The following is a 27,773-nucleotide window of genomic DNA, read 5'->3' as shown; positions in this document are numbered from 1 at the left end:
TTCTGGTCTCTGATGAACATAATCTCTGGGTGCTGATCCACCATCTAGTCTGGATACAAACTGTGAAACAGATTAAGAAAGAAACAGGACTAATATTGGCGTAGAAGCCATTCTTTCTATGATGTCACAAGTACATTGTGTTTTAGGAGTAGTGTTCCCGGTTCCAGCGGTTCTAAGTAATGCAGCCTAAAAATCCTTTAACAGATTTGAATAATAAAAAGTGTGTTGGTGTGTTATGTGTAGGCTAGGTTAAAAGATGTGTCTTTAATCTAGATTTAAACTGGCAGAGTGTGTCTGCTTCCCGAACCGAGTTAGGAGACTGTTCCAGAGTTTAGGTGCTAGATAGGAAAAGGATCTGGCGCCATGTCGATTTTGATATTCTATTATCAAATGGCCAGAGTTTTGAGAATGCAGCGGTCGTGCAGGACTATAATGTGATAAGAGCTCACTCAAGTATTGAGAGCTAAACCATTCAAGGGCTTTATAGGTAATTAATAAGATTTTAAAATCTATCCGATGTTTGATAGGAGCCAGTGCAGTGTTGACAGAACCGGGCTAATATGATCATACTTCCTAGTTCTAATAACGACTCTAGCTGCTGCGTTTTGGACCAGCTGAAGTTTATCAAGTGTGCAGAACAACCACCCAATAAAACATTACAATAATCTAACCTTGGCGTCATAAACGCATGAATTAACATTTCTGCATTAGAGGTTGAAAGCATAGGTCGTAATTTGGATGTATTTTTAATATGGAAAAACACAGTCTTACAGATGCTGGAAACATGGTTATCGAAGGAAAGATTGCTGTCAAGCGGCACACCTAGGTTCTAACTGATGAAGAACAATTAACAGAGCAGCCATCAAGTGTTAGACAGTGTTCTAGATTATTATATGTGGCGTTTTTAGGTCAATTATTAGCACCTCCGTTTTTTCAGAATTTAGCATTAAGAAGTTACTCATCATCCAGTTTTTATATCGACTATGCATTCTGTTAGATTCTCAATTTGGTGTGTATCACCAGGCTGCACTGAAATCTAGAGCTGAGTATCATCAGCATAGCAGTGAACGCTAACACTATGTCTCCTGATAATATATCTCCCAGAGGTAACATGTATAGGTTGAAAAGTAACGGTCCTAGCACTGAGCCTTGAGGAACTCCATATTTCACTTAGTAGAGCGATATACTTCCCTCATTTACTGCTACAAACTGATGATTTAAACCATGCTAAGGCGCTTCCTCTAATGCCAACATAGTTTTCTAGTCTATCCAAGAGAATGTTGTGATCAATAGTATTGAATGCTGCGCTCAAGATCTAATAGCACTAATAACGAGATAAAACCACGATCCGATGATAGAAGCAGGTCATTAGTAACTCTAATGAGAGCAGTCTCAGTACTATGGTACGGTCTAAAACCTGATTGGAAATCCTCGCAGATACCATTTTTTTTCTAAAGGAATACAGTTGTGAGGATACTACCTTTTCTAGTATCTTTGACAGAAAAGGGAGATTAGAAGATTGGTCTGTAATTTCCTAAGTCTTTGGGGTCAAGATGTGGTTTCTTAATAAGAGGCTTAACGCTACTGCCAGTTTGAAGGTTTTGGGAACATATCCTAATGACAATGATGAATTAATAATGTTCAAAATAGGATCTATGACTTCTGGAAACAAATCTTTTAATAGTTTAGATGGAATAGAGTCTAACATATATGTTGCTGGTTTAGATGATTTAACAAGTTTCTATAAGTCTTCTTCTCCTATAATAGAGAAAGAGTGTAATTTTCCTCAGGGATCTATAGCTCACTAACTGATGTGCAACTGTAGCTGACGGCTGCGTAGTTACAATTAAAAAAGATGAAAGAAAACAGTTTGTCTCCTTCCTGACCTGGTGTTACGACCCCACGTAGGTCTAGGGGTACAGGGTATAACATTTAAAAGATAGACATTAAAAACGTGCGTATAGTGTGTAGGACAAAGACAACCGTGCAAACTAATGTACAAGATAATAATTTTTTATTTGTGTAGGTGATGATTAAATACACGCAGGTGCAATGGTGATAGAACAGAAAAAGAAAAATGGTATATACTTTACACATTACAATATTTACATTATTTACAGAAACAAAAAAAAACCACAAGGCAGAGGAGCACGGAAGAAGAGGCGAGGGCTAGTGCTAAAGTAAAGAAAATAACTCAAAAACCGTCTCCAGCTATTTAACTTCCCCTGTGACTATCTACCAACACTAATTATTTGAAAATAAAAAATGTCTCTACAAGCGATCGTGTCTAACTTAACTACGCTCACTGATCAAACAAAAGTACATGGGGTGTACGCCCCTAACCTAAATGCTATACAAAGTAGAATTCTCGTATTGCAATGTAAGTCCGCGTGACGTTCTTACCTGTCCACTTCTCCCGGCCTCTACAACACACAACGAATGACAACTAACAATATGAGTGGAAAAGGGAGTTGGGAGAACAATACACAATAACGAACATCCAAACAATGCAATATACAATGACAATCAGTATTCGAGAAAAAAGTAGCGAGCAAACGGCAAAACAAAATGGGGGCTTGTGGGTGGTCTGGCGGGCTCTTTTATTTGAGGTGGTTTTGGAATGATTGGAGACTGCGGAATGGGTGGCGTCAGCGCTGATGATGATTGATGGGTGGCGGGAACCAATGACCGGTGACTGAGAGTGTAAGAGGCGGAGAACAGAGAGAGGGAAGAAAAACACACGACAAAACGCTGAAGTGCGTAACACCCCACCCATAGAACAAACATATAACAATATTGTTTGTTAACAATCACAACACCATCCAAAAACAACTAAACACATCTAGAAAAGGCATCTGCCACTACATTGTCTACTCCTTTCTTGGCAAATTTCAAGATTATAATTTTGTATGATCAAAGCCAGCGCGCCGACGCTAATTCTGATTGTACATGCGGGACAGGAAAACTAAAGGATTGTGATCTGTGTAGACAGTAACAGGAACAGAACTGAATCCACGATGTAAACTTGAAATTGTAGTGCAATAGCATAGGCTTCTTTTTCGATGGTGGAATGAATTGAGCTGGTGTTTATTAAATTTCGAGAAAAATAACATACAGGATGTTCAACGCCGCTTTGGTCTTCTTGGAAATGCAGCTGGCACCTACGGCACTCGCATCGACTTCCAGTTTAAAGGCAGGCGTCACGACGAGAACGAAGGTACAACATAATAGCGCTTTGATATTCTCAAATGCCTGCGCTCCAGATGACCAAAGCGAATTGATTAAGTTTGGACTAAATGAATTTGTGAGAACCAGGCCACACTGGAAAAATTCCGACAAAAACTGCGATAGTATCCAGCCATGCCGTCGGCGTAACTCGCGTCTGGTGGTAAAGACAGGAAACTTCCGGCTATGGCGAAACTTTGCTTAACAGATGAACCTGACCTTGACCAACTAACACGGGGTGGTAACTGTTGCTTGACCAAATTCGCATTTGGCTAAATTTAGGAGTGAGTGTAGCTTTGGCAAGAGTCGTGTAAAGACAGTGGTTAACAACGAAATGTGTTCTGACCATTCAGACCAATTACACTAAATCGTCTACAGAGTAGGCATTACAATTTGAGACACCTGACAAACTGTATTCACCAACCTTTGAAATGTAGCTGGTGCGTTGCGCAACCGAAGGCCATAACTTTATATTGCATGAAGTGATCTGGTGTTACAAAGGCAGAAATCTCTGAAGCTAGAGTAAGGTCAATGGCACCTGCCAATGCTTTCAGCAAGTCTAATTTAGTGACAAAACGGGCAGCCCCAAGGTTGTCCCGCATGATCTTCCATGCGGGAAGAGGAAAGCAATCAGGTACCGTAACAGCATTAACCTTCTGATAATCCGTGCAAAACGAAAGCGTTCCCGTCTGGTTTAGGCACAAGAACACCACCAGGAGAGAACTCCACGGACTACAACTGTGAGTAGCTAGGTCATTTTCAACAAGGTATTTGACTTCCTTCCTCATAACAGCTCGCTTTACCGGGTTAATGCGATGGCGTGTTGTTTGATAGGAGGAAGAATTATTGACATTTATATCATGTTGTAACACTGGGGTCTGCGTAGAAGTGGCTCATTAAATAAGTGAGAATTTGAATTAACTTGTATAATGTCACGTTGCTGTAACTCAGACAAGTGAGAAAATTGAAGACAACTTCCCAGCATTTCTGAATTGTAGCGAGCGCACTGTTGAGAGGCATTTACGCCTTTAAGGCCATCCTCATCGCAGATACCAGAGGCAGGAGGTATAACTTCGCCAACTACAGCGACTGAAAAGCAACAGGTGCTTAATAGCTGCCACCTCATCAACTTTCCTTGTGGAGACTCTCTATGATGATCGCCTTCAACATGTTTATGTGACACACTCTCGACTAGCGTTTCCTTTCCAGAATCACAATTACATAGTCTGTCTCACTCCAATTTCTCTTGCTGGCGTGGGGACCAGAAAGCGGGCAGACAAGGCAGACCCTGGGATGGGCAACAACACAAGAACTCAGTCACCAGCTTGAAAAGAACGCCAGGACAGCCTTAGAATCATGCGAAGTAAACATCACGTTCTGCGCAGCTGTGGCGACTCTTTTGCCGTCACATAAGCTTTATCATAACGTTCTCTAAACCCGACTATCATAATTGAGCACATTAGTCCAGGGCTTTTCTCAATTTCCATTATATTTTCTTTTTTAACAGTTTGGTGGTCCTCGAACGATATGACCCGAAAACAAACTCAGGACTGAACCAGAGTGACTCCTGCACGTTTCACGGACTGCAAACAATACCAATGGGACACCTTCATCCCAATCCTATTGGAGTGTCTGCACAGTACTTTTAACATGGACTTTAGGTTGGTGGAAGGCAGTTTCAAGTCACGCCTTGACTCTCCGGATGATCGCACTTGATATTGATGGGTGATGGAAAGTGATTTTAAAACCTGATTAAATGCTTAGACATAAATTGGTTCCTTGATCAGTCTGTACAATTTTGATGCAAACCAAATGTAGCAAAAAAACTTTATCAAGGCTTTGATAATCACAGGAGCAGTAATTTTTCAGAAGTGAATTGCCTCTGGGAATCTTGTAGCAGTGCACATGATTGTTAACAGAAACTGATTCCCTGACTTTGTTTTTAGGAGCGGGCGACACAGTCAATAATAACATGTTCCAAAGGAGTTCTCCGAGAACTGGAATAGGAGAAAGCGGGCGGAGAGGCGACCTGATTGATTTCCCACGCTCTCTGACAAGTGTGGCAAGTTCTGACCCGATTCACGACATCCTTCTTTAATCTGGCCAAAAAAAAATGTCTAAAGTCTATCATATGTTTTGCGTGATACCAGGTGCCCTGACAACGCACATGATTCGTCGCCTTCGGCTTCACGAACATGCTGGCGATAAGCAGAAGGAATAACAATCTGATACCCGATATTCCAGTCAGCGTCAGTTTCAGTATTGGAGTACCATTTGCGCGTTAACAAGCCAAATCCTCCACAAATAAGCAACCTTTTCCTTGCTATCCTTTGGAGAGACAGCAGATTGAAACATTTAGCCAAAGATCCGTCCTTTTATCTGCGCAGCGATAATTTGTGACGAGACACAGGTACATTTAGAAAATCACTGTCTAATTTCAAGCTTGTGTCTCACATGCGTTTGCCAAAAGTAACATTCTCTACTTTCCACATTTTCAGCAAGCATAGGGCTAAAAATGATTCTGACAAGTCAACAGAATGCGATCATCTTCCATTGACTGGTAGCAACATCCAGCGCGTCTGGGGGAAGACATCAGGGTAACTCTTATACAACTCATCCGGGCCAGAAACACTACAAGGATGATCAACAACCTCTAAAGCTGGCATTACTTTACCACCCGCTAAATCATTGCCAGAATGAACGAAACTCCTTAATAGGAAGAGAAGGCGAACAGCGACCGACACAAACCCAGTAACTTAGCTCACATTGCGGTGTATTTGGTGTAAGGGTGCCTTTACGAACCCCATTTCAATTCCTTGCATAAAATGTCATTACAGAATGACTGATCGATAAGGTAACGCACTTTAAATAAAAACGTCTGCGGCTCCCGTATCTCTGAGCATCTGAATTTCCGTTGATCTTGGATTTTTCCAGAAAATGAAATTAACCCTTACACAAGAGCGGCTTATAGCTAAGGGTGGCACAATACTCAGCAGGGCGACACGTTACTAAAACCAGGGACAGAATTTACAAACCCCACACTTTTAGGGCGGTGGTTGTTGTTGCTAGCAGCTTTGTGTCACGCAATCTGCTATTACATGCCCTTGTTTATGGCGGTAAAAACATTCCTAAATCTCTGAATTGCAGACATTCCACGGAAGGCTGGGACTAAAACAGCAGGATTTTATCTGACCGCGCGATATACTGCGCTCTTGTGCGTAGCACAAACTCATCATAAAACACTGCTGCTGCGACAGCAGGAACTACTTTCTGTTCGTTCGGGTATACAACGACACGTTGGGCAAACAATCTTTAAATTCACTCCAACAACATTAATTCTCTTGAATTAAGTCTGCTACCTTACTCGCGTTACACCACTTATCAAAGAAAGTGCCTTTCTCGTGGCATAAACTCAACAAAAAGTCTGACTGTTCTGTTTTTTATGATTTCTAAATCGCTGTCATGTATGCTTCAGGTACAAGCTCAAGTAAGCACGGAGAATGACTGATTTAACTGTCTCTACATATTGTAGACTCTCCTCTAAGGACAACTTTAGACAAACCTCCTGTGCCTTACCAGCTTAATTTGCACTGGAGAAGAAGGGACAAACATCTTTCAGCCAACAAAATGAGGATGCGTCGTTGGCTGAAATACGTATCAACCTCAGTCTCCCTAAGCGGAGGCACTAACGAAATAATAACGCTTCACGTCAAACATGGGTGAGGATGGATCAACAGCTGGGCAGAAACAGAAGACTGCACAGTAACTCTAGCAGAACTCTTGAGTCCAACTCGAGCTGCCGCTCAGCTTCACACCTCTTTCTCAGCCTCGATCTCAAGCCTGCGGTTTGAGCCTCAGGTCCAACTCAGCCTGGCCGCCTGAGCCCTTTCCTGTGCCTCATGCTGTAAGCGGGCCAAGCGGACTTTCAATCGTCCATCCTCATGGACCCAGAAGTAGGAAAACGGGTAAGCTGACAAGACAGCCTTGGCCTCATCGCCTGTCGGCGTCTGTCGCTCTGCCCTTCCTCCAAGGAACAGGCACTAGGCGGTTGTAGCGTCAGCACAGCGACAGTCTCTACAACATCGGCCTTGAGCATCACAAAAATCCTCAACTCCGTCAATTTGTCGAGATATCATTCTTTTGATATTTTCTTGAAACTTGTCTTACCACAGGAATTTTATAATAGTCTGCAATTTTTGTCATCCTCTTTTCTAACTATCTCGAATTGTTTAATGGATGGGTTAGTAATCCGTGAGACCATGCTTACTGCCAGTACCAAACACACACAGAGAGCGCAACACTACACTACACACTACGCCAGACCTATCTGAAGGTATCACTTTTGCCACAACACAACCTGCACTTTACAGCTTCTTAATGTCTTAGGATGGGTTTTAAAGATCCCAGACGACCCCAAAATGTTACGACCCCGCATTAGGTCTAGGGGTACAGGGTATAACATTTAAAAGATAGACATCAAAAGCGTCATTATAGTGTGTGGGACAAAGACAACCAGTGCAAACTATTGTACAAGATAATGAATTTTTTTATTTGTGGTGATGATTAAATACAGCGGTGCAATGGTGATAGAACAGAAAAAGAAAATGGTATATATACACGTACAATGTTACATTATTTACAGGAAACAAAAAACCACAAGGCAGAGGCAGGAAGGAAGAAGAAGGCGAGCGGTGCTAAAGTAAAAATAACTCAAAACCGTCTCCAGCTAATTTAACTTCCCCTAGACTATCTACCAACACTAATTATTTGAAAATAAAAATGTCTTCAGCGTCGTGGCTACCTAATAACTTCGCTCTCTAGTCAAAACAAAAGTACATACAGGGTGTACGCGCCCCTAACCTAATGTACTATACAAAGTAGATTCTCACGATGTGCAATGTAAATCCGCGTGGCGTTCTTACCTGTCCACTTCTCCCCGACCTCACAACACACACAACGAATGACAACTAACAATATGAGTGAAAAGGAACAGAGAGAACAATACACAATATGAACATCCAAAGCAATGCAATATCTGTGACAATCAGTATTCGAAAAAGTAGCGAGCAAACGGCAAAACAAAATGAGGGCTTGTGGGTGGTCTGGCGGAGCTCTTTTTATTTGAGGTGGTTTGGAATGATTGGAGACTGCGGAATGGGTGACGTCAGCGCTGATGATGATTGATGGGTGACGGAACCAATGACCGGTGACTGAAGTGTAAGAGCGGAGAACAGAGAGGAAGAAAAAACACGACAAAGCGCGAACCACGTAACACCTGGGCACTAGTTGGTCAAGTTGGAACTCTAAGACTATATGCCATGTTCTAGATAGGCGGCTTTTTCACAGGAGGGATGAACCATCTCTTTCAGCAGAGTCCATCAGAAACTGAAGCTCCGCCGACATCAGCCATTGAGACCCAGCAGTCTGCTGTAAATCTCATCACCCGGTAGGTAAGGAGGACAGAGCATATTACATTGTCCGACATCGTACTAGCAAATTCACACACACAAAATGTTCTTTACTTTTTGCATTTCTTATGTAAATTATTTTTTCATTTCTTATGTTTATGTTTTATTTTCTTTTCAAAATATTCTTTACTTTTTTGTAATTATTATTTTTATTTCTTATGTAATGTCTCTAAAAAATACCAATTTGTGACTGGTTATTACAAAAACATTTTTTATTATTATTATTATTTTTTTATATTCTTTACGTTTTTGGATTTTTTTATTTATGTTAATTTCACTAAAACGCCACAGATTTGTGACTGATTATTGCAAAAAATATTCTTTACTTTTTCAATTATTAATTCTTTTATTTCGTATCTAATTTAATGTCACTAAAGCCTAGAAACTTGCTGACTAGTTAATTTTAAATATTATACATAAATATACTTTCCTTTTAAAAATAGTAATTATATATTTTTTTTCATTTCTTAATGTCACTAAAAATACAAATTTGTGACTAATTATTATAAAAATATTGTTTACTTTTTGTAATTATTATTTTTTCATTTCATATGTTAATGTCACTAAAACTTTTGTGACTGATTATTTCAAACTATTCTTTACTTTGTTTGTACTACTCTACTACTACTCTTCTTTCTCTGAGAAAATAAATAAATGAATAAATAAACATCATCACCCTATCTCTAAAGGAATTTTTAGCCACTGCCCTACGGAGAAGCAATTTGGCAACATGTCAGGATCTCATTCTTTGGTCCATAAGCCCAAGATCCGCTGACCTGCTGAAGTAACATTGAATATCAACGATCGTGCCAGACCAGTACAGCGGCACGCTGCTGCAGAAGCTGCACCTCAGCGATCTCGTTCCATCACTCCCCTGCTCCTCCACCTGAGGCAGGGCCTCCCCACCAACCTGAAGAGGACAAGCCACCCTTGTCCGACTGAGAACCATTGCTTCAAGCAGAGTGTTGATTCTCATCGGCAGCTTCACTCGGCTGCAAACACTTTAGCGCACACTGCTGAGTCTTGGCAAAAAGCAGGCTACATCACGATCGCAAAGCAGACTCCCTCTCCAGCCCCAGCTGCGCCTAGGAAAATCCTATCCATAAAAACCAGCGGGCGGACCGTTGACAAAGGCTGACCTGCCAGTCCAACATGCTGGAACAAAGTGACTTAATGCCGGCATCAGCTGCCTCTGATCATACAGAGGACCGGACAGCCCTTAACAATGGGCCTTACGTATTCCCAGGACACCACAAAGACCCGGTGAATGCCTTCTCCAAATCCACAAAATCGCATGGACTGGCTGGGCAAACTCCAGGGAACCCTCGTATTATCCTGAAAGAGAGAGATATAGAGCACAGTCAATCTTCCACGTCCAGGACAAAACCGCATTGTTCCTCTTGAAGCTGAGGTTCCACTATCGGACAGTTCTCCTCTCTAGTACCCTGGCATAGACTTTCCCAGGAGGCTGAGTGTGATCTCCCAATAGTTGGGGTGCCTCAGTCCCCCTTCTTAAAAAGAGAACCACCACCCGGTCACCTGGTCAGGCGTGTCAGCCAAGACAGCCCCACAACATCCAGAGACCTGGTAGTCTGGCGGATCTCGTCCAAGCTTCTCAACAACCTCAGTGACCTCAGCCAGAGGTGATGGTCGAGTCCCCCTGGGAGGAATTGAGAGATCTCAAAGTATTCCTTCACCGCCCACGACAAATTCCCCGGTCGTGGTTAGCAGGTAGAGACCTCTGCGGGACAGATTTTTCCTCCGCTCCACGCAAGGTTCATCCCGCTCCGTAGCTCGCAACAATATAGATTTTTTTCCGCTCCGCCCGCGTATTCAAGTTTTGTCCCCCTCCTGCCCGCATGTAAACATTGAAACTGTGCACCATGGCCCTTCAGACCTGAAGTTCCAGACTTGTAGCTGCTGTATGAGAGTATTTTGCTGCATTTGTCGCGCGCTACGCCAAAGGGAAAGTGCTTTCCATACTGTCTCTCATACTATAGAAAAACATTTCCAAATATCGGATTTCCTTTGTTTGGCTTTGTAGTTCTGTATGTTCCTTTCTTTAATAATGAACTAATATATGTAGCACTAAGCGCTCCACGTGTATCATGCTCTTCAGACATTTTGCCTCGGTGTGCGTCTATGGTCTTTGTTCCTCGCAAGAACCACGTGAGAATTTACGTTATTTTGAGTTGTTCTTGTTGCTTTTGTGCAGCAGATAAATAATATTTTATTTCTTTTTAACAATTTAATTTTAAGATATTTCCATTTTGCGGGAGTCCCGCAAATAATTTTATTCTCCCGCAACCCGCACACACACGAGGACCTTACCGCCCGCACCTGCGTTCACATATCAAATTTCATCCTGCGCCGCACTGGGTTGCGTCGGGTCCCCGCGAGACCCGCGTACTCCCGGGATTGCAGGTCTCTATTAGCAGGTTCCCACCAGCACCGTATGCGGTGTTGGCAGGGCACTGATTCCCTTTTTTGAGGCGTCGGACGGTTTGCCAGAACCTCTTTGAGGCCGTCCGATAGTCCTTGTTCATGGCCTTCCCGAACTCCTCCCAGACCTGAGACCAGAACCACCCGGGCAGTGGCCTGCTTGGCCCACCGGTACCTGTCAGCTGCCTCAGGAGTCCCACGAGCCAACCAGGCCCGATAGGACTCCTCTTCTTCAGCTTGACGGCATCCCTTTCTTCCGTGGGGTTGCCGCCCACGACATGCACCGGAGACTTTAAGGCCACAGCTCGGACGGCTGCATTGACCAAAGAGGCAGAGAACATAGTCCACGGACTCAACGTCTCCAGCCTCCCTCTGATCCGGTCAAAGATTCTGCCGGAGGCGAGAGTTGAAGATCTCCTGACAGGGGTCTCTGCCAAACGCCCCCAACAGACCCTCACGGTACGTTTGGGCCTGCCAAGTCTGTCTGGCCTCCTCCCAATCCAACTCACCATCAGGTGGTGATCAGTTGACAGCTATGCCCCTCTCTTCACCCATACGTGTCCAAGACATGCGGCCCGAGATCAGATGATACAACCACAAAGTCGATCATCGACCTCCGCCTAGGGGTGTCCTGATGCCACTTGTACTGGTGGACACCCTTATGCTTGAACATGGTGTTTGTTATGGACAGACCATGACTAGCACAGAATTCCAACAACAGAACACCACTCTGGTTTAGATCGGGGCCGTTCCCCAATCACGCCCCTCCAGGTGTCGCTAGCATCACCAAGGTGAGCGTTGAAGTCCCCAGCAGGACAATAGAATCCCCGGTTGATCGCCCAGCACCCTCCCAAGGACTCCAAGAAGGCCAGGTACTCTACACTGCCATTCGGCTCGTAGGCACAAATGACAGTGAGAGTCCTCCCCCCAACCTAAAGTCGCAGGGAGGCGACCCTCTCGTCCACCGGGATAAACTCCAACACATGGTGGCTAAGCTGGGGGGCTATAAGCAAGCCCACACCTGTGTGCCGCCTCTCACGAGAAGATGGGTTCCAGAGCCCAAGCTGCGCGTGGAGGTGAGCCCAACTATCTCTAGCCGGTACCTCTCAACCTCCTGCAAGAACGTCTCGGTTACGCATGTAACCCTCGTTCCCTGAAGAAGGGAACGGAGACGTCATGTCGGATGACCGACGAATTGGGGATCTCGCTTCGAGAGACTAATCTACTTCGAGTGTATCTAAACGAGCCAATTGAAGATTGGCATGCGCTAATCGCATCCAGCTGCCGCTGATCACAGCGCGTGTATAAATAAGCAGCGGTGCAGCGCATATTCAGGTTTTCGCTGAGGAGCCGAGCTAGTGACCCGCCCCTTCAGCAGAGGTGCAGCACCGTGGCGACGGGACGCGGACGCCTCCGTTCCCTTCTTCAGGGAACGAGGATACATACGTAACCGAGACGTTCCCTTTCAGTCGGTCACTCTGAGTCACGTCGGATGACCGACGAATTGGGATCCCTACCAAAACGCCATGGACGCTGCCTCTTCCAGTGTCCTGTGGAGCCCACAAGCCCCTCAGTCTATCGGGCGAGGCCGGGCTCAACCACAAGAAGCCAGCTACTTTTGTAACACTACCCATTCGTAAGACTGGAACACTGGGAAACGCCCCCACGTCTAGTGAACAGGGACGTGCGGAAGTCCAGCCTTCCCGTAGGAGGTCTCGGAACGAATAAGCATATGGACAGTATTTCAGTTTGCATATGGAAAATTGGAGGTGATTGAACCCTCTTAGACGGGCAGAAGGTCTGCCGGGGAAACACGGGGCTCTAAGGCTATGCCGTGGAAATACACACATAAAGTCCTCTTGGGGTACTTTACATGGCTCCCAGCCCTCACCGGTTCTCACGGATTCATCGAGAGGGCCTGGCGCCGACGCCCGCAACATCTGGCTGCCGAGGGAAATGGAGGAGCTCGACAGGGTCTACTGTATGGACGCTCTGGAGCGGTTAACAAGCCGACCCGAAACCGGGCCTCTCAGTGCTTCTACCCGTTTGAGGTGAGAACACAGGAGGATACCGGTTCCACACGTAGGCTATAGAATCTAGCAATCGTGTTCGGGTCGCCCAGCCCGCAGCTCTACAAATCTGTCAGCGAGGTGCCACAGGCCACCGCCCAGGACGATGCAACACTTGCTGAGTGTGCCCGCAACCTGAGGGGGGGGGCAGGGCATACCCTGTGCTTGGTAGGCTAGGGTAATGGCGTCCACTATCCAGTGAGCCATCCTCTGCTTGGAGGCTGCACTCCCCTTCTGCCGGCCTCTGTGACAAACGAGAGCTGGACTGAGGTCCTGAAGTTTTGTGTCCGGTCTACGTAGCATCTTAGTGCTCGGACGGGACAAGCAACGCCAGGGCTGGGTCTGCCTCCTCCAGGGGCAGCGCTGAAGGTTCACCACCTGGTCTTTGAAGGGGGTAGTGGGAACCTTGGGCACGTAGCCGGGCCGTGGCCTCAGTGTTACCTGGGAATCCGCGAGCCCAAACTGTAGGCACGAATCGTCGACCGAAAAAGCCTGCAGGTCCCCTACCCTCTTGATGGAGGCCAATGCGAGCAGGAGCAACGTCTTCATAGATAAAAGAACTTTAGCACAACTGCTGGCAAGGGTCCAACGGAGCCTACTGCAGTGCTGTCAGCACTACAGACAGGTCCCAAGAGGGTACTTTTGGGAGCCGTGGAGGATTCAACCTCCTGGCTTCCCTCAGGAACCTGATAATCCGGCCATGCTTACCCACAGACCTCCCATCTATGGGGTTATGATTTGCAGTGATTGCAGCCACCTAGACTTTAAGGGTGGAGGGAGACAGCCTTCGCTCCAACCCTTGCTGCAAGAAGATAAGCACGACTGATAGGGCAATTCCGGGGGTCTTCACCCTGAGAAGAACACCACCACTCGACGAACAGGCTCTACTTCAAGGCATAGGCCTGTCTCGTGGACGGCACTCTAGCCGAAGAAATGGTGTCAACTACCCCTTGAGGTAGGTCACCTAGAGCCTCCGTGATCCCATCCAGGGACCAGACATGGAGTTTCCAGAGGTCTGGACGCAGCGGGTGCCAAGGGGTGCCCGTCTCTGAGTCAGAAGATCCTTCCTCAGAGGGATCGGCCAAGGAGGGGCTGTCGCGAGGAGCACCAGTAGGGTGCTACTAGCAAGACCTGCTCCTTGTCCTCCCTGACCTTGCACAGTGTGTGCAAGAAGGCTCACTGGGGAAATACATACTTGCAAAGGCCCCCGCAGCCAGCTGTGTGCCAGTGGGCAATGGGAATTCTCTGGAGAGGCAAACAGGTCTACCTAGAGTGGCTGGAAATGTTCCCAAATCAGCTGATCCGCACAGGGATGGAGTCTCCATTCTCCGGGTGGTGCAGCTCGCGACAGCTCGTCGGCTGCCTGGTTGCACACTCCTGGAATGTGAATGGCGAGAAGCGACCTCAGAATTTCCGACTCCATAGGAGGAGGAGGTGGTGGGCTAGTTGCGACATACGACGGGAGCGTAGACCACCTTGTTGGTTGATGTACGCAACGGTCAGTATGTTGTCTGTGCGGACTAGTACATGCTGGCCTCAAAGGCAGTTCTTGAGACTGCCTAGGACGAGATGTACTGCCAGCAACTTTAGGCAGTTGATGTGCCATTGCAGTTGAGGGCCCGTCCAAACCCCTGACACTGCATGCCCGTTGTACGTGGCCCCTCAGCCGGTGGTGGAGGCATCCGTGAAACCACAGCATACCTGGAGACCTGCTCCAGGGCACTCCGCCCGAAGGAACGAGAGGTCTGACCACGGGTGAAGGTTTGGCGGCAGGCCGGTGTTATTTGAACCCGGTGAGTGCCACTTTGCCACGCCCACCTCGGGACTCGATCGTAGCCAATGTTGAAGCGGTCTCATATGGAGTAGTCCCAGCGGCATCACTGTGGCCGCGGCTGCCATATGCCCCAGGAGCCTCTGAAAATATTTCAGTGGGACCGCCGTCCTGCTATTGAACATATTCAAGCAGTTCAACACCGAATTGGCACGCTCCTCTGTGAGGTGTGCCATCTGATCGATCGAATCCAGCTCCATCCCAAGAAAAGAGATCCTCTGCGTTGGACAGAGTTTGCTCTTCTCCTGGTTGACCTGAAACCCCAACTGGCTGAGGTGCTGTAGCACCAGATCCCCGTGTTCGCACAACTGAGCCCGGGACTGAGCTAGAATGAGCCAGTCATCCAGTTGGTTGAGAATGCGAACGCCTTACTCTCTCAGTGGATCAAGGGCTGCCTCCGCGACTTGCATAAAGACGCGTGGCGACAGGGAGAGCCCGAAGGATAGGACTTGTACTGATATGCTCGACCTTCGAACGCAAACCTCAGGAATGGCCTGTGGCGCGGAAGAATCGACACATGAAAGTACGTGTCCTTCAGGTCGATCGCTGCAACCAATCCTGGGGACGGACGCACTGAATAGGCGTTTCTGTCAACATCCTGAACGGAGTGCTCGATTCAGGACTCGCAGATCCAAGATTGGTCGGAACTCCACCGCCTTTCTCGGGCACTATGAAGTATGGGCTGTAAGCCCCGACCTCATATCGGCTGGAGGAACCGGCTTTATCGTGCCTTCACTAGAAGGACAGCAATCTCCGCCCACAAGACAGGGGCACGTGCATTGTTCACTGACGTATAGCAGATCCCACTGAACTTGGGGGGACGCCGGACGAACTGAATCATATAGCCGAGTCGAAGGATTCGTGAGGAGCCACCGGGATAGCCTGGGAAGATTCAACCAGGCATCCAGAGACCGAACTAGCGGCTCGAGCGGAACCACCGACGATGCAGGCGATGGGGCAGCGAGGGGAGTGCAGGGACCCGGCTCGGGCGCCTCGTGGCCGGTCCGAAGCGGGTCTGAGTGTGTGCAACTCTTACCTGCATCCCGCAGAAGTGAGGCGGGTAGGCCGCTGGTTCGTCCTCCCAGTCTTCCCACTGCTGCATATTAGCCCAGAGACAGAGGAAACCACCCTTGTCGAGGTTTTAGGTAGCGGCAACATTCTCTGCCCGGCAGAGCGGCTTCCTCCATCCCCGGATCTGAGGGCCTCTTGCACCTGCGCTTTCCTCCAGGTTTGGCAGGAGCCTGGACAGGCTGGGTGGCTGCCCTGCTGCCAGCTCCATGGTGCTGCCTAGATGGGGCTGCTGCGTTGGCTGCACGGAGCGGGGCGGCAGCAGGGGCACCTCGGCGACAAGCTGGCTGAGGCGGGCCGTCGGCGGCTGGGTGAAGGCAGCAGCTGCACGCCGAGGCAGGATGTTTCTTACCTCAGTCTGCTTCTGGGCAGCGGAGAACTGCTGGGCAAAGTTCTCCACTGCGTCGCCGAAGAGGCCGGTCTGGGACATGGGGGCATTCAAGGAACGTGGTCCTGTCTACCTCGCGCGCATGTCGACCAGACACAGCCACAGATGGCGTTTCTGGACCACCGTAGTGGCCATCGTGACAACCCAGAGACCGCGTTGTAGACCTTCGCCGCTCGTGGCGCGAGGTCCATCACGATACAGAGTTCTTTCAGAACTTCCGGTCATGACCACCCCTGTGCAGATCCTTCAGTGCCTTGGCCTGATGAACCTGCAACAACGCCAAGCGTGTACTGCAGACGCAGCTTGTCCACAGGCCGCACAAGGCACTGCCGCTCAGAGCCGAGCGAGTACCTGTAGGCCTGGGAGGAGTACAGGATCACCGCACTAAGCGGAAGCGGCATTGGGACACAGCTGCATCCCAACTGACCGCTCCACTGGGGGCGATCACCAGAACTCCTGGCTGTGCCGCTGTCAAGGGTGGTGAAGGAGGAGGAGCCACTGGGGCAGTTTCTGGCAGTGAAAGGTGCTTTCCACATCCCAGTAAGCTCCTCATGCACTTCCGGGAAGAAAGGTACCAGGGTGGGGCCCTGAGAACCAGCGCGAGCCACCCTTAAATACCAATCATCCAGCCTCGAGGGCCCGGGAAACAGTGGAGGTTTCCACTTGATCGATCACCTCGGCGGCCTGGGCAAGCATAGCCACCATTTCTAGATCTGTATCCAGTACATTCAACGCCTGGTAGACGCAGAGCAACCGGATCTTCACTTCCAGAAATGTCTGGCTCACCTTCCGATGCAGCGATTGACTTCTGATCATCAGGGGGAGCCCAAGAGGGTACAGCTGATACCCCACGTGAGGGTCCAGACTGCCCCTTTGCAGCTCCACTGGTTGCAGAGTTTAAGCTTTGTGTCACAACGAAATGGAACCCACCTGTCTGCAGCCAGGATGAGAACCAAGTCGAGCAAACACAAGCTCCGCCTCCTTTTTCAAGGCGACAGAGCCCGCCCATCACTCCGAGATGACCATCTCCTGCGAGGAAATGATTCATCCACAACCGCCACCTCAGCATGCTCAGCCCAGGCACATGAGGCAACGATTGTGACCATCACCTAACACCAGGTAACAACCGCATCCAGAAACACACGGGTGTACGTCGCCTGAAGCAAGACCCACGCTGTCTTCCAAGACGCGCCGAGTTTGCCAGACGTAACGTCGTCTTTAAAAAGACGCACCGCGAATGCTTCTTTTAGTGCTGCGGCAACAGGGGATAGCCGTTTTGCACACAAACAGGGGGTAGTGCAGCCTGATTGTGGCAATCCACTCGGACGCAGGAAAACGACCTCCGCTGAAACGCCGTACTCCAACACTCGTGAGATCGCCTTTGAGCGGAACAGTCACGCTTCGGCCCGGTTAAAAGCTGAATATGCGCTGCACCCGCTGCTTATTTATACACGCGCTGTGATCAGCGGCAGCTGGATGCGATTAGCGCATGCCAATCTTCAATTGGCTCGTTTAGATACACTCGAAGTAGATTGGTCTCTCGAAGCGAGATCCCCAATTCGTCGGTCATCCGACGTGACTCGGAGTGACCGACTGAAAGGGAACTCAGGCTCCTTCCTCCCCAGAGACGTAACATTCCATGTCCCTAAAACCAGATTCTGTGTCCAGGGGTTGGTGGGCCCACGGGAGGATGGCCCCACGCTGCTGTTTCGGGCTGTGCCCGGCCACCAGGCGCGCTCGCATGCCGGCCCTAGCCCCAGGCCTGGCTCCGTACCAGGTGACGCCACGTTATTTTTGTTGTTCATAAGGGGTGGGGGTGGACCGCTCTTAGTCTGGCTTGTCACCTAGGACCTGTTTGCCTTGGGATACCCTACCAGGAGCATATAGCCCCGGACAACCTAGATCCTAGGGTCATTCAGGCACTCAAACCCCTCCACCACGTTAAGGTGGCGATCCTAGGAGGGGATAATTACTTTTTTGTAATAATTATTCATTTTCTTATGTTAATGTCACTAAAAAGCCACAAATTTGTGACTGATTATTATAAAAATTTTTTTTTTCAAAAGTATTTTTACTTTTTTTTCATTTCTTATGTTGTTTTTTTTTCTTAAAAAATGTTTCTTTACTTTTTTCAATTATTTATTTTATCATTTCTTATGCTGTTTTATTTTTTTCTTTTTAAAGTTTTTCTTTACTTTTTATAATTATTTATTTTATCATTTCTTATCTTGTTTTATTTTTTTTTCTTTTCAAAACTTTTCTTTACTTTTTTTGTAATTATTATTCTTTTTTTCATTTCTTATGTTAATGTCACTAAAAAGCCACCAATTTGTGACTGATTATTACAAAAATATTCTTTTTTTTATTATTATTTTTTTTTAAAATATGCTTTACTTTTTTTTTCATTTCTTGTTAGTCAGTAAAACGCCACAAATTTGTGACTGATTATTACAAAATATATATATATTTTTTCAAAAGTATTTTTACTTTTTTTCATTTTTTATGTTGTTTTTTTTTCTTTAAAAATTTTCTTTACTTTTTTAAATTATTTATTTTATCATTTCTTATGTTGTTTTATTTTTTTCTTTTCAAAACTTTTCTTTACTTTTTGTAATTATTTTTTCTTCATTTCTTATGTTAATATCACTAAAAGCCACCAATTTGTGACTGATTATTACAAAATATAATTTTTTCATTTTCTTTTAAAAAGTATTCTTTACTTTTTTGTCATTTTTTTTTTATTTCTTATGTGGTGTATTTTTTCTTTTCAAAAATATTTTTACTTTTTAAAAATTATTTTCAGTTCTTGTGTTAATGTCACTAAAACGCTACAAATTTGTGACTGATTATTACAAAAATGTTTTTTTTCAAAAGTGTTTTTACTTTTTTCATTTCTTATGTTGTTTTACTTTTTTTTTTCAAAACTTTTCTTTACTTTTTTTGTAATTATTTTTTTTTCATTTCTTATGTTAATGTCACTAAAAAGCCACCAATTTGTGACTGATTATTACAAAAATATTCTTTTTATTATTATTATTATTATTTTCTTTTCAAAAATATGCTTTACTTTTTTGTCATTTTTTTTTCATTTCTTATGTTAGTTACTAAAACGCTACAAATTTGTGACTGATTATTACAATTTTTTTTTTTTTTCAAAAGTATTTTTACTTTTTTTTCATTTCTTATGTTGTTGTTTTTTTCTTTAAAAAAATTTATTTACTTTTTGTAATTATTTTGTTTTCATTTCTTATGTTAGTCACTAAAAAGCCACCAATTTGTGACTGATTATTACAATTTTTTTTTATTATTATTATTATTTTCTTTTTAAAAATATACTTTACTTTTTTTGCCTTTTTTTTTTTTCATTTCTTATGTTAGTCACTAAAACGCCACAAATTTGTGACTGATTATTACAATTTTTTTTTCAAAAGTATTTTTACTTTTTTTCATTTCTTATGTTGTTTTTTTTCTTTAAAAATTTTCTTTACTTTTTTAAATTATTTATTTTATCATTTCTTATGTTGTTTTATTTTTTTCTTTTCAAAACTTTTCTTTACTTTTTTTGTAATTATTTTTCTTCATTTCTTATGTTAATATCACTAAAAAGCCACCAATTTGTGACTGATTATTACAAAATATTCTTTTTTTATTATTATTATTTTCTTTTCAAAAATATGCTTTACATTTTTTGTCTTTTTTTTTTTTTTCATTTCTTATGTTAGTCACTAAAACGCCACAAATTTGTGACTGATTATTACAAAAATATATATATATTTTTTTTTCAAAAGTATTTTTACTTTTTTTCATTTCTTATGTTGTTTTTTTTTTTTTTTTCAAAACTTTTCTTTGCTTTTTGTAATTATTTATTTTATCTTTTCTTATCTTGTTTTATTTTTTTCTTTTCAAAACTTTTCTTTACTTTTTGTAATTATTCATTTCTTTCATCTCTTATGTTAATGTCACTAAAAGCCACCAAGTAGTGACTTACTTTACTTTCTAGAATAGTATTTTTAAAATGTTATTTTCTTTTTTTACATTAATGTTACTTAAGAAGCATCAATGTTACATTTATGATTTACCTTTCATTAAGAATTTGTGAAGCACTAAGTAACTATGTTTCCATGCACTTTTTCTATGTTTTAGTTTCTACAGACAGCAGCACTCTGAAATATTATATTCTTTTCATTCTTTGTATTTTGCTGTCTGCCTGTGCTCTGATGTGCATGAAAACAGTCTTCGTTTTACCTAGACCTCCAGAGTATCATCCAGCGGTGCTCTTCCAGCTGCTGGAGCGTCAGCCGGTGAGCTGGATTACGGCTCAAACTATGGAAAATAAGGTCATGGTATGCTGGGAAGAGTTCAGAGAGAGCATGGTTAGTATCCTCACATCAAACGTAACAGTAAACGCGTCATCTGAACAGGAAAACTGAGTGTAACAGCCCGGTTGATAAGTAAAGGATTTGACTCAATCACTGATGTTGTGTTGCCTTCCTTTTGTGTTTTTATTGTCACAACACCGTAAGAGCTAAAGTAGAAAAATAAACAATATAGAATCTACAATGAATTCACATTCATATAAATGAAACAAAGTAATTACTCAAAACTTTACTATTAATACTAACAATTAACTTAAACTACGTAAAGCTGCTCAAATTTAATAAAGCAAACACATAAAACACAATACGACATGTAATTTACGTATATATTAGTGAAATGCTCTACCTTGTTCTCCCTTTCAACCAGGTGTTAAAATATCAAAGTTAAAATAAAACAAAACGATGCTAATTTCCTTTTTCCTTTTTAAAGTGTCCTTAATTATTTATGTTAACTTTGTTCCGTCTCCGTTTCTGTACGCGTGCTCTCCTTCTCTGCGATCTCCGCGGTCTCTGTTTCCGTGTTTCAGCGGGCGCAGCGCCTTTTCGCAAGCCGTCTTTCAAAATAAAAGTCTCCATCGGATAAATAACTTAAAGAGTGCAAAGAAGCATTTCAAAACATCACAAACATATAATTATTATCTAGAAAATACCTAACTAATATCAAAATAACATATAAACGCAGGAAATTAACTCAAATAACCAGAGGGTTATTTATACTCCCACCAATCAAGAGTAATTTTTTTTTTTTTTTTGTAACATTTAAAGAACAAATTACAAATGATTTTCAATTAAAGATGACCTTCTGCTCAAAAGCACGCACATAAAGTGTTCATACTAAAGTAAATTAATTCTGGAATGTAAGTCATATGAAGAAAAGGATACACTTGGTTGCTCTTAGAATTAGCTAGACTGTTTCTAGCAACAGGACCAGCTTCTGTACTGGGCGCTCAATGACAGACAGCTTGTTCAGGCGACGACCATCCTTTTCTAGATTCCGGTCACCAAAGCATATCTTGACTCTTCTCACAAGCCCGTCTTTATCTGTAGTAGTCTCCGTTACTCTGGCCAGTCGCCACTCATTTCTGGGCAGATCAGTCTTTTCCATGACAATGTCTCCTACTTGCAGATTTCTCTTTGCTGTGTGCCAGCACTGTCTAGTGGCAATGTTGGACAGATATTCTTTACGCCAACGACTCCAAAATTGCTCTGCAAGGTACTGAACATGACGCCACCTCTTCCTTGCATAGATGTCTTCTCTAATAAATCTGCCGGGTGGTGGCAATGCTGGGATGCACTTCATTGTAAGCAGGTTATTAGGTGTGAGAGGTGCAAGGCTGTTTGGGTCGTTTAAGTTATCAACTGAGAGTGGTCTGCTGTTTACGATTGCCATAGCTTCATAAAAGAATGTCCGCAGTGAAGCATCGTCCAGTCTTCCAGAAGAGAGTGAGAGAGTTGAGAGAAGAACATTCCTCACTGTTCTGATTTGCCTCCCATACCCCACCAGTATGACTTGCATGGGGTGCATTTAGGACAAAGTCGCACTGCTTCTCAGCTAAGAACACAGTCAGTCGATCTGCATCAACCTCCTTAAGAGCATTTTTCAGCTCATTCTTGGCTCCTACAAAGTTGGTGCCTTGGTCACATTTAATTTGGCGCACTGCTCCACGCAATGCAATAAAACAGCGCAAACCATTGATGAAAGCATCGGTAGACATATTGTCCAGCATTTCGATATGAATAGCTCTAGAGCTGAAACATGTGAAGATGAGGCCGTATCTTTTATTCTCCCTTCGACCCTGTTTAGTGATAAAGGGTCCAAAGCAGTCCATACCACAATATGTGAATGGTGGGGATGGATTTGTACGCTCTGGTGGGAGATTGGCCATTCTTTGTTCTTCGGTTGGTCTTCTGAGCTTCCTACATGTCACACAGTGATGCACATGGGATGCTACTGCTCTGTTCATTCCTGGAATCCAGTATCCTTGTGATCTGATCTCATTAACTGTGAGACCCTTTCCTTGGTGCTTGACATTCTCATGACAGTGAGAGATGATCATCTTTGTTATGTGGTGATCTTTAGGAATGATCACTGGGTGTTTGATTAAGCTTAGGTAAAGACGCATCGCAGAGCCTTCCTCCCACCTTGAGTACTCCTTCTTGATCTAGGAAGGCATCAAGACGGTACAACCTGCTGCTAGGTGACAGCTGAGCCCCTTTCTCAGTAATTTGATTTCCTCTGGAAAGTTGTTTCTTTGTAAATCTTTAACAATTAAGCATTTTGCATCTTCTCGTTCAGCTACAGTACTGTAACTGTTGGATTTGTCTCCTTTTGCTCTGCGAATGAGGCGAGCCACAGCTTGGACAACTCCAGACCATGAAGACAGCTTTGACAAGCGATCTGAGAGACAGACTTCTGTTGTATGTGAACTCAGTGTCTGAGCCTGTCTGACTTCAGGATCTCCAATCGTTAGTGCTATGTCAATATTTGCCACAGGAGGTTTATCCTTCTTCCACAGGAAATCTGGCCCTGTCAACCAATTGGATGTTAGAATCTCATTAGTGTTTAAACCTCTTGATGCATGGTCAGCAGGGTTTTCATTAGTGGGAACATATTTCCACTGTTGAGGAGTAGTGCTGAGATGTATCTTCTGCACTCTGTTCGCTACAAATGTGTGAAAGCGACGTGCTTCGTTGTTAATGTATCCCAACACCACTTGAGAGTCAGTCCAGAAGTGCTCTTCTATGTCCGCATAATCCAGCTCCTGTTTAAGCATATTGCTCATGGCAACTGAGATGACAGCAGCTGTCAGTTCAAGCCTCGGAATAGTCTGGACCTTGATGGGAGCAACTCTGGATTTACCAATGACCAGGGCACAATGTATGTTTCCTTCTTCACTTATTGATCTCAAATAGGTACACTGGCCATATCCGCTGTTGCTCGCATCAGAGAAGTGATGCAGCTCCTTTTGACAACCTTTCCAAAGTTTGCAGGCACATAGCAGCGGGATATGCAGATTTTTTCCAAGTTCACAGATCAGCTTTCCAATGCTCCCAACTTGACTGCAATTCTTTAGGAAGGGGTCATCCCAACCAGTTCCGTTTCTGCACATTTCCTGAAGCACCAATTTTCCACTGAGCAGGAAAGGAGCAATAAAGCCTAGGGGATCATACAGAGACGCAACTGTGGATAGTATGCCACGACGTGTTGCTGGCTGGTCTTTGAGGTCAACAGAGAATCTGAAGTTGTCAGAATCAACATGCCAGTGGATCCCCAAAGCTCTCTCTAAAGGCATGTCATCAAAGTTGAGTTCAAGCGCCTTTACTCCAGTTGCTCGTCCGAAGTTGGAATGCTATTCAGTACAACTTTGTCATTTGAAATGAATTTGTGAAGTCTAAGACCACCTAAGGCACACAGTTGATTTGAGCTTCTCTTGCTACCTGGATAGCTTCTTCTGTGTTGGCTACACTGATGACACCGTCATCTACATAAAAGTCTGTTGTGATGAATTTTGAGCCAAGAGGATACATACACTCATTCTCTTTAGCCAAATGTTTCAGACCATAGTTGGCGCATCCAGGTGATGAGGTTGCACCGAAAAGATGGACCTTCATTCGATATTCTTGTGGCTGTGAAGCCAAGTCACCATTTTTCCACCAGAGAAATCGGAGGTAGTTTCGATCCGCTTCTTCTACATGAAATTGGTGAAACATCCGTTCAACATCGCACATAAGGGCCACGGATGTTTTCTGAATCGTGACGAGAACACCAGTCAGATTATTCATTAAATCTGGGCCTTGGAGTAAGTGGTCATTGAGACTGGTTCCCTGGTACTTGGCGGAGCAGTCGAAGACAACACGGAGCTTGTCTGGCTTCTTAGGTGAAACACCCCATGATGAGGGACATACCAATTCTCACCATCCTTTCCTTCATTGTGCACTTCTTCTGCATCACCCTTTCCATGACTTCTTCCATAAACTTCACATAGTGTTCCATGTATTTTTCATCTTTTAGCAATTTCCTTTTAAGATGATTGAGTCTTACGATGGCTAGCTGCTTGTTAAGTAAATAGGGTCTCCTTTTGAAGGGCAGAGGCATCTCGTAATGCCCGTCTTCATTCTTCCTTATGCCTTGTTGCAGTTTGGTCAAGAAGAGGATGTCATCCTGTGAAACAGTTTTATCATCTTTGCCAGCATCTTTGAAATCAGACTCCAATACTTTTATTACATCTGCTGGGGTCACTGGAGGGAGCTCTTTAGTGCTGACTCTGTGACAAATGGTGTTGAAGCTTTGTGATTCATGGTGTGAAGACAGTCGACCAACAATGCTCCATCCTAGGTCTGTATAGACTGCGTAAGGTTCATCGTCTCCTCCTAGAATTACCTGTTTTGGTGCTAAAGCCTTTGGACAGCTGTAGCCTATGAGGAGACCAACCTCACAATCCTGCAGAGGTGGAATTTTGTCAACCAGTGAAGAGAGATGCTTCCAATGTCGTGCTGTGTCACAAGTAGGGATGTGAGTATGGTTCACTGGAATGGAGTCTTTAGTGTAAGCAGGGGCAGGTTGAGGATAACAGAAGAGCTGTAGCCTCTTACTTTGAGACCTGATACCTTTTGACTTGGCATGATAACATCCTTTGCGGTCATGGTTGTCAACTTCAGTCTCACAGGACAGGAGTCAGCTTGTAACTTGTTGCTCAGCTCTCGGTCAACAAACACAGTATCACTCTGGGTGTCAAGCAGAGCATAAACAAGCCTTTCACAGCCTGGATTCCTCTCCGTTGATACCCACACTGGCACGATCATGGAAGTGTTTGTGGATGGCTCATCATTCTCTACTTTGTGAGAAGTAGCAGTTGCCGTCTCAGTGTCACCTTGGTTTGAGATTGGTGCAGTGTGACTTTCTTTCCATAATTTTCATCATGTAGACACATTGGATGTCTACGTCTACAGATGTCACAGGATAGACGGTGACGGCAGTCTTTTTGCGCTGTGGCCTGGTTTCATGCAACCATAGCAGAGTTTGTTCTCCTTCACATAATTTCGTCTATCTTCTAATGATTTTGACAGAAATTTAGGACAGCTATGAATGTTATGCTTACTGTCTTTGCAAAAGAAACACCTTTGTAATTTCCTTTAGTGGGCCTTTGTTCATTTTCATCATTTTGTTTATCTTCCATGGCTGTTTGAGTATGAAAGACATTAGCCCTGTTTCTTTTACTGTCCGTAAGGTTCCGTTTTTCCAAAGTTGGTTCAGAGGCACGTAAGAGCGCTGAAGGAGGTGACAGGATTACAATTAATCTCTGCTTCCATTGACATGAAGGTCACAAAATCGATAAACTTTGGAAAGTCGTGAGTCTCAATCAGTGTCTCTGTTACCCGACGGTTCCAACGTGCTGCTGCCCAGTCTGGTAATTTGTGTACAAGTTTCTGATTTTCATCACAGTCATTTAGTATTTCAAGCCCTTTGACATGAGGCATAGCTTGCTGACATGCATTCAAGAAGTCAGAGAAATCTCTGAAACCTTCAGCATCCCTAGGCTGAATCCTAGGCCATTTGGCTAGCTTTTCCCTGAATGCCTTCTGTATGACAAATGACTGCCCATACCGTTGGTTCAGCTTGTTCCATGCATCATTATAAGCCTCATTATCATTTCTGTAAAAGATACCACCCAGACATTTACGAGCAGGTCCATCAACATACCTTTTTAAATAGTGCAGTTTGTCAGTAGAAGAAATGGCCTTTCCATCAATGAGCGACACAAATGCAGCTTTCCACTCAATGAACTGGAGAGGATCACCACTGAACACAGATGGTTCTGCAGTAGGCAGCCTGTTCAGAGCTATGCTATCTTGAACAGCTTGAGCGAGATATGATATATCAGATTTTGGAGGTGAGGATGTTGCTGCAATGTTGGTGGAATTTTGGAGAGGAGATGGAGTCACATGCTGATGTGGCACTACACTTACATCCCGCTGTTCCTTCCTATTTAAGTCTGAAGAATGAATGACGTTTTCCAGCGCCATTTCTTGATCATAGGCCTGCAGTCTGGCTCTAGCTGCTTTTAGATCCTTCTCTCCCTTTAGTTTTTCCAGTTCACACTTCTGAGCCTCGATCTCTTGTATCATTGAGTATTCTGCTTCTTTGACTGCTAATTCAGCTGCTGCTTCTGCCCGCTTAGCTGCTATGGACATAACTGTAGACTTTGATGATGTGGGGCGTGAGACTGTGGATCCGTAGACAGAACGTGCATAATCACGCTGCAGTAACTCACGAAGACTGTGTTTCACATTTTCTCGGTCAAAGTCCTCAAGGCACGCCATTCTGTCAAAAATGATCTTCGAAATATCTTTTGTTACAGCTTCACAAGTATCGATTCTACGTCTAGTGTCACTGGATGGAGCGATGTAGTCTCTAATTTCTAGGTAGACCTGCATAACATCATCTCTTCCTTTCTCTAGTGTATTAATAAGCGCTATGAGCTGGCTTTCATGAACATCTGTCTTTAGCTGTTCCCTGTGCTGCGAGCCAGGTCTTTCCATTGTTCGCACAACTGATTCAATCCTTTTCCCTTTTCAGGGCCTCCTCTCTTTTATACGCACGCATCTTCTCTCTGTAGGGTTCCGTTGTCGATCAGAACGGTGAAGCTCCTCTTTTCTGTTCCATTATGAGGGTTTTCAACCTGCTGGTCTGGATCTTTATTTTCAGAAACATCCATTTTTTTTATTTTTATTTTTACAGGACAATCACAGACTCACATCAACTCCTTTGGTTATCATTAGACAGCTTTCTGCCAGAGGTAAGACTCCTGAGGTGAAGCAGTAGATCTTCTACGTAAAGCACTTACTCTTCAGAGTAAAGGGAAGCTCTTACTGTAACAGCCCGGTTGATAAGTAAAGGATTTGACT

General features: G+C 44.4%; 1 protein-coding gene across 1 annotated transcript; it reads right to left on the bottom strand.

Moving 5' to 3' along the window:
• Positions 1-23,029: 23,029 nt before the first annotated feature.
• LOC122334667 lies at positions 23,030-24,160 on the bottom strand. Its single transcript, XM_043232677.1, has one exon. The coding sequence runs from the start codon at positions 24,158-24,160 to the stop codon at positions 23,030-23,032; it is 1,131 nt and encodes a 376-aa protein (XP_043088612.1).
• Positions 24,161-27,773: the final 3,613 nt, after the last annotated feature.

The sequence above is a fragment of the Puntigrus tetrazona genome, unplaced genomic scaffold (genome assembly GCF_018831695.1).
Source record: "Puntigrus tetrazona isolate hp1 unplaced genomic scaffold, ASM1883169v1 S000000610, whole genome shotgun sequence".
Classification (NCBI taxonomy): domain Eukaryota; kingdom Metazoa; phylum Chordata; class Actinopteri; order Cypriniformes; family Cyprinidae; genus Puntigrus; species Puntigrus tetrazona.
Note: the sequence above shows the minus strand (reverse complement) of the source record. Positions and strands in the feature narration are given on the sequence as shown.

Coding starts and splice junctions, on each gene's coding strand:
- LOC122334667 (XM_043232677.1), bottom strand. CDS start 24,160: ATGCCTTTAGAGAGAGCTTTGGGGATCCACTGGCATGTTGATTCTGAC.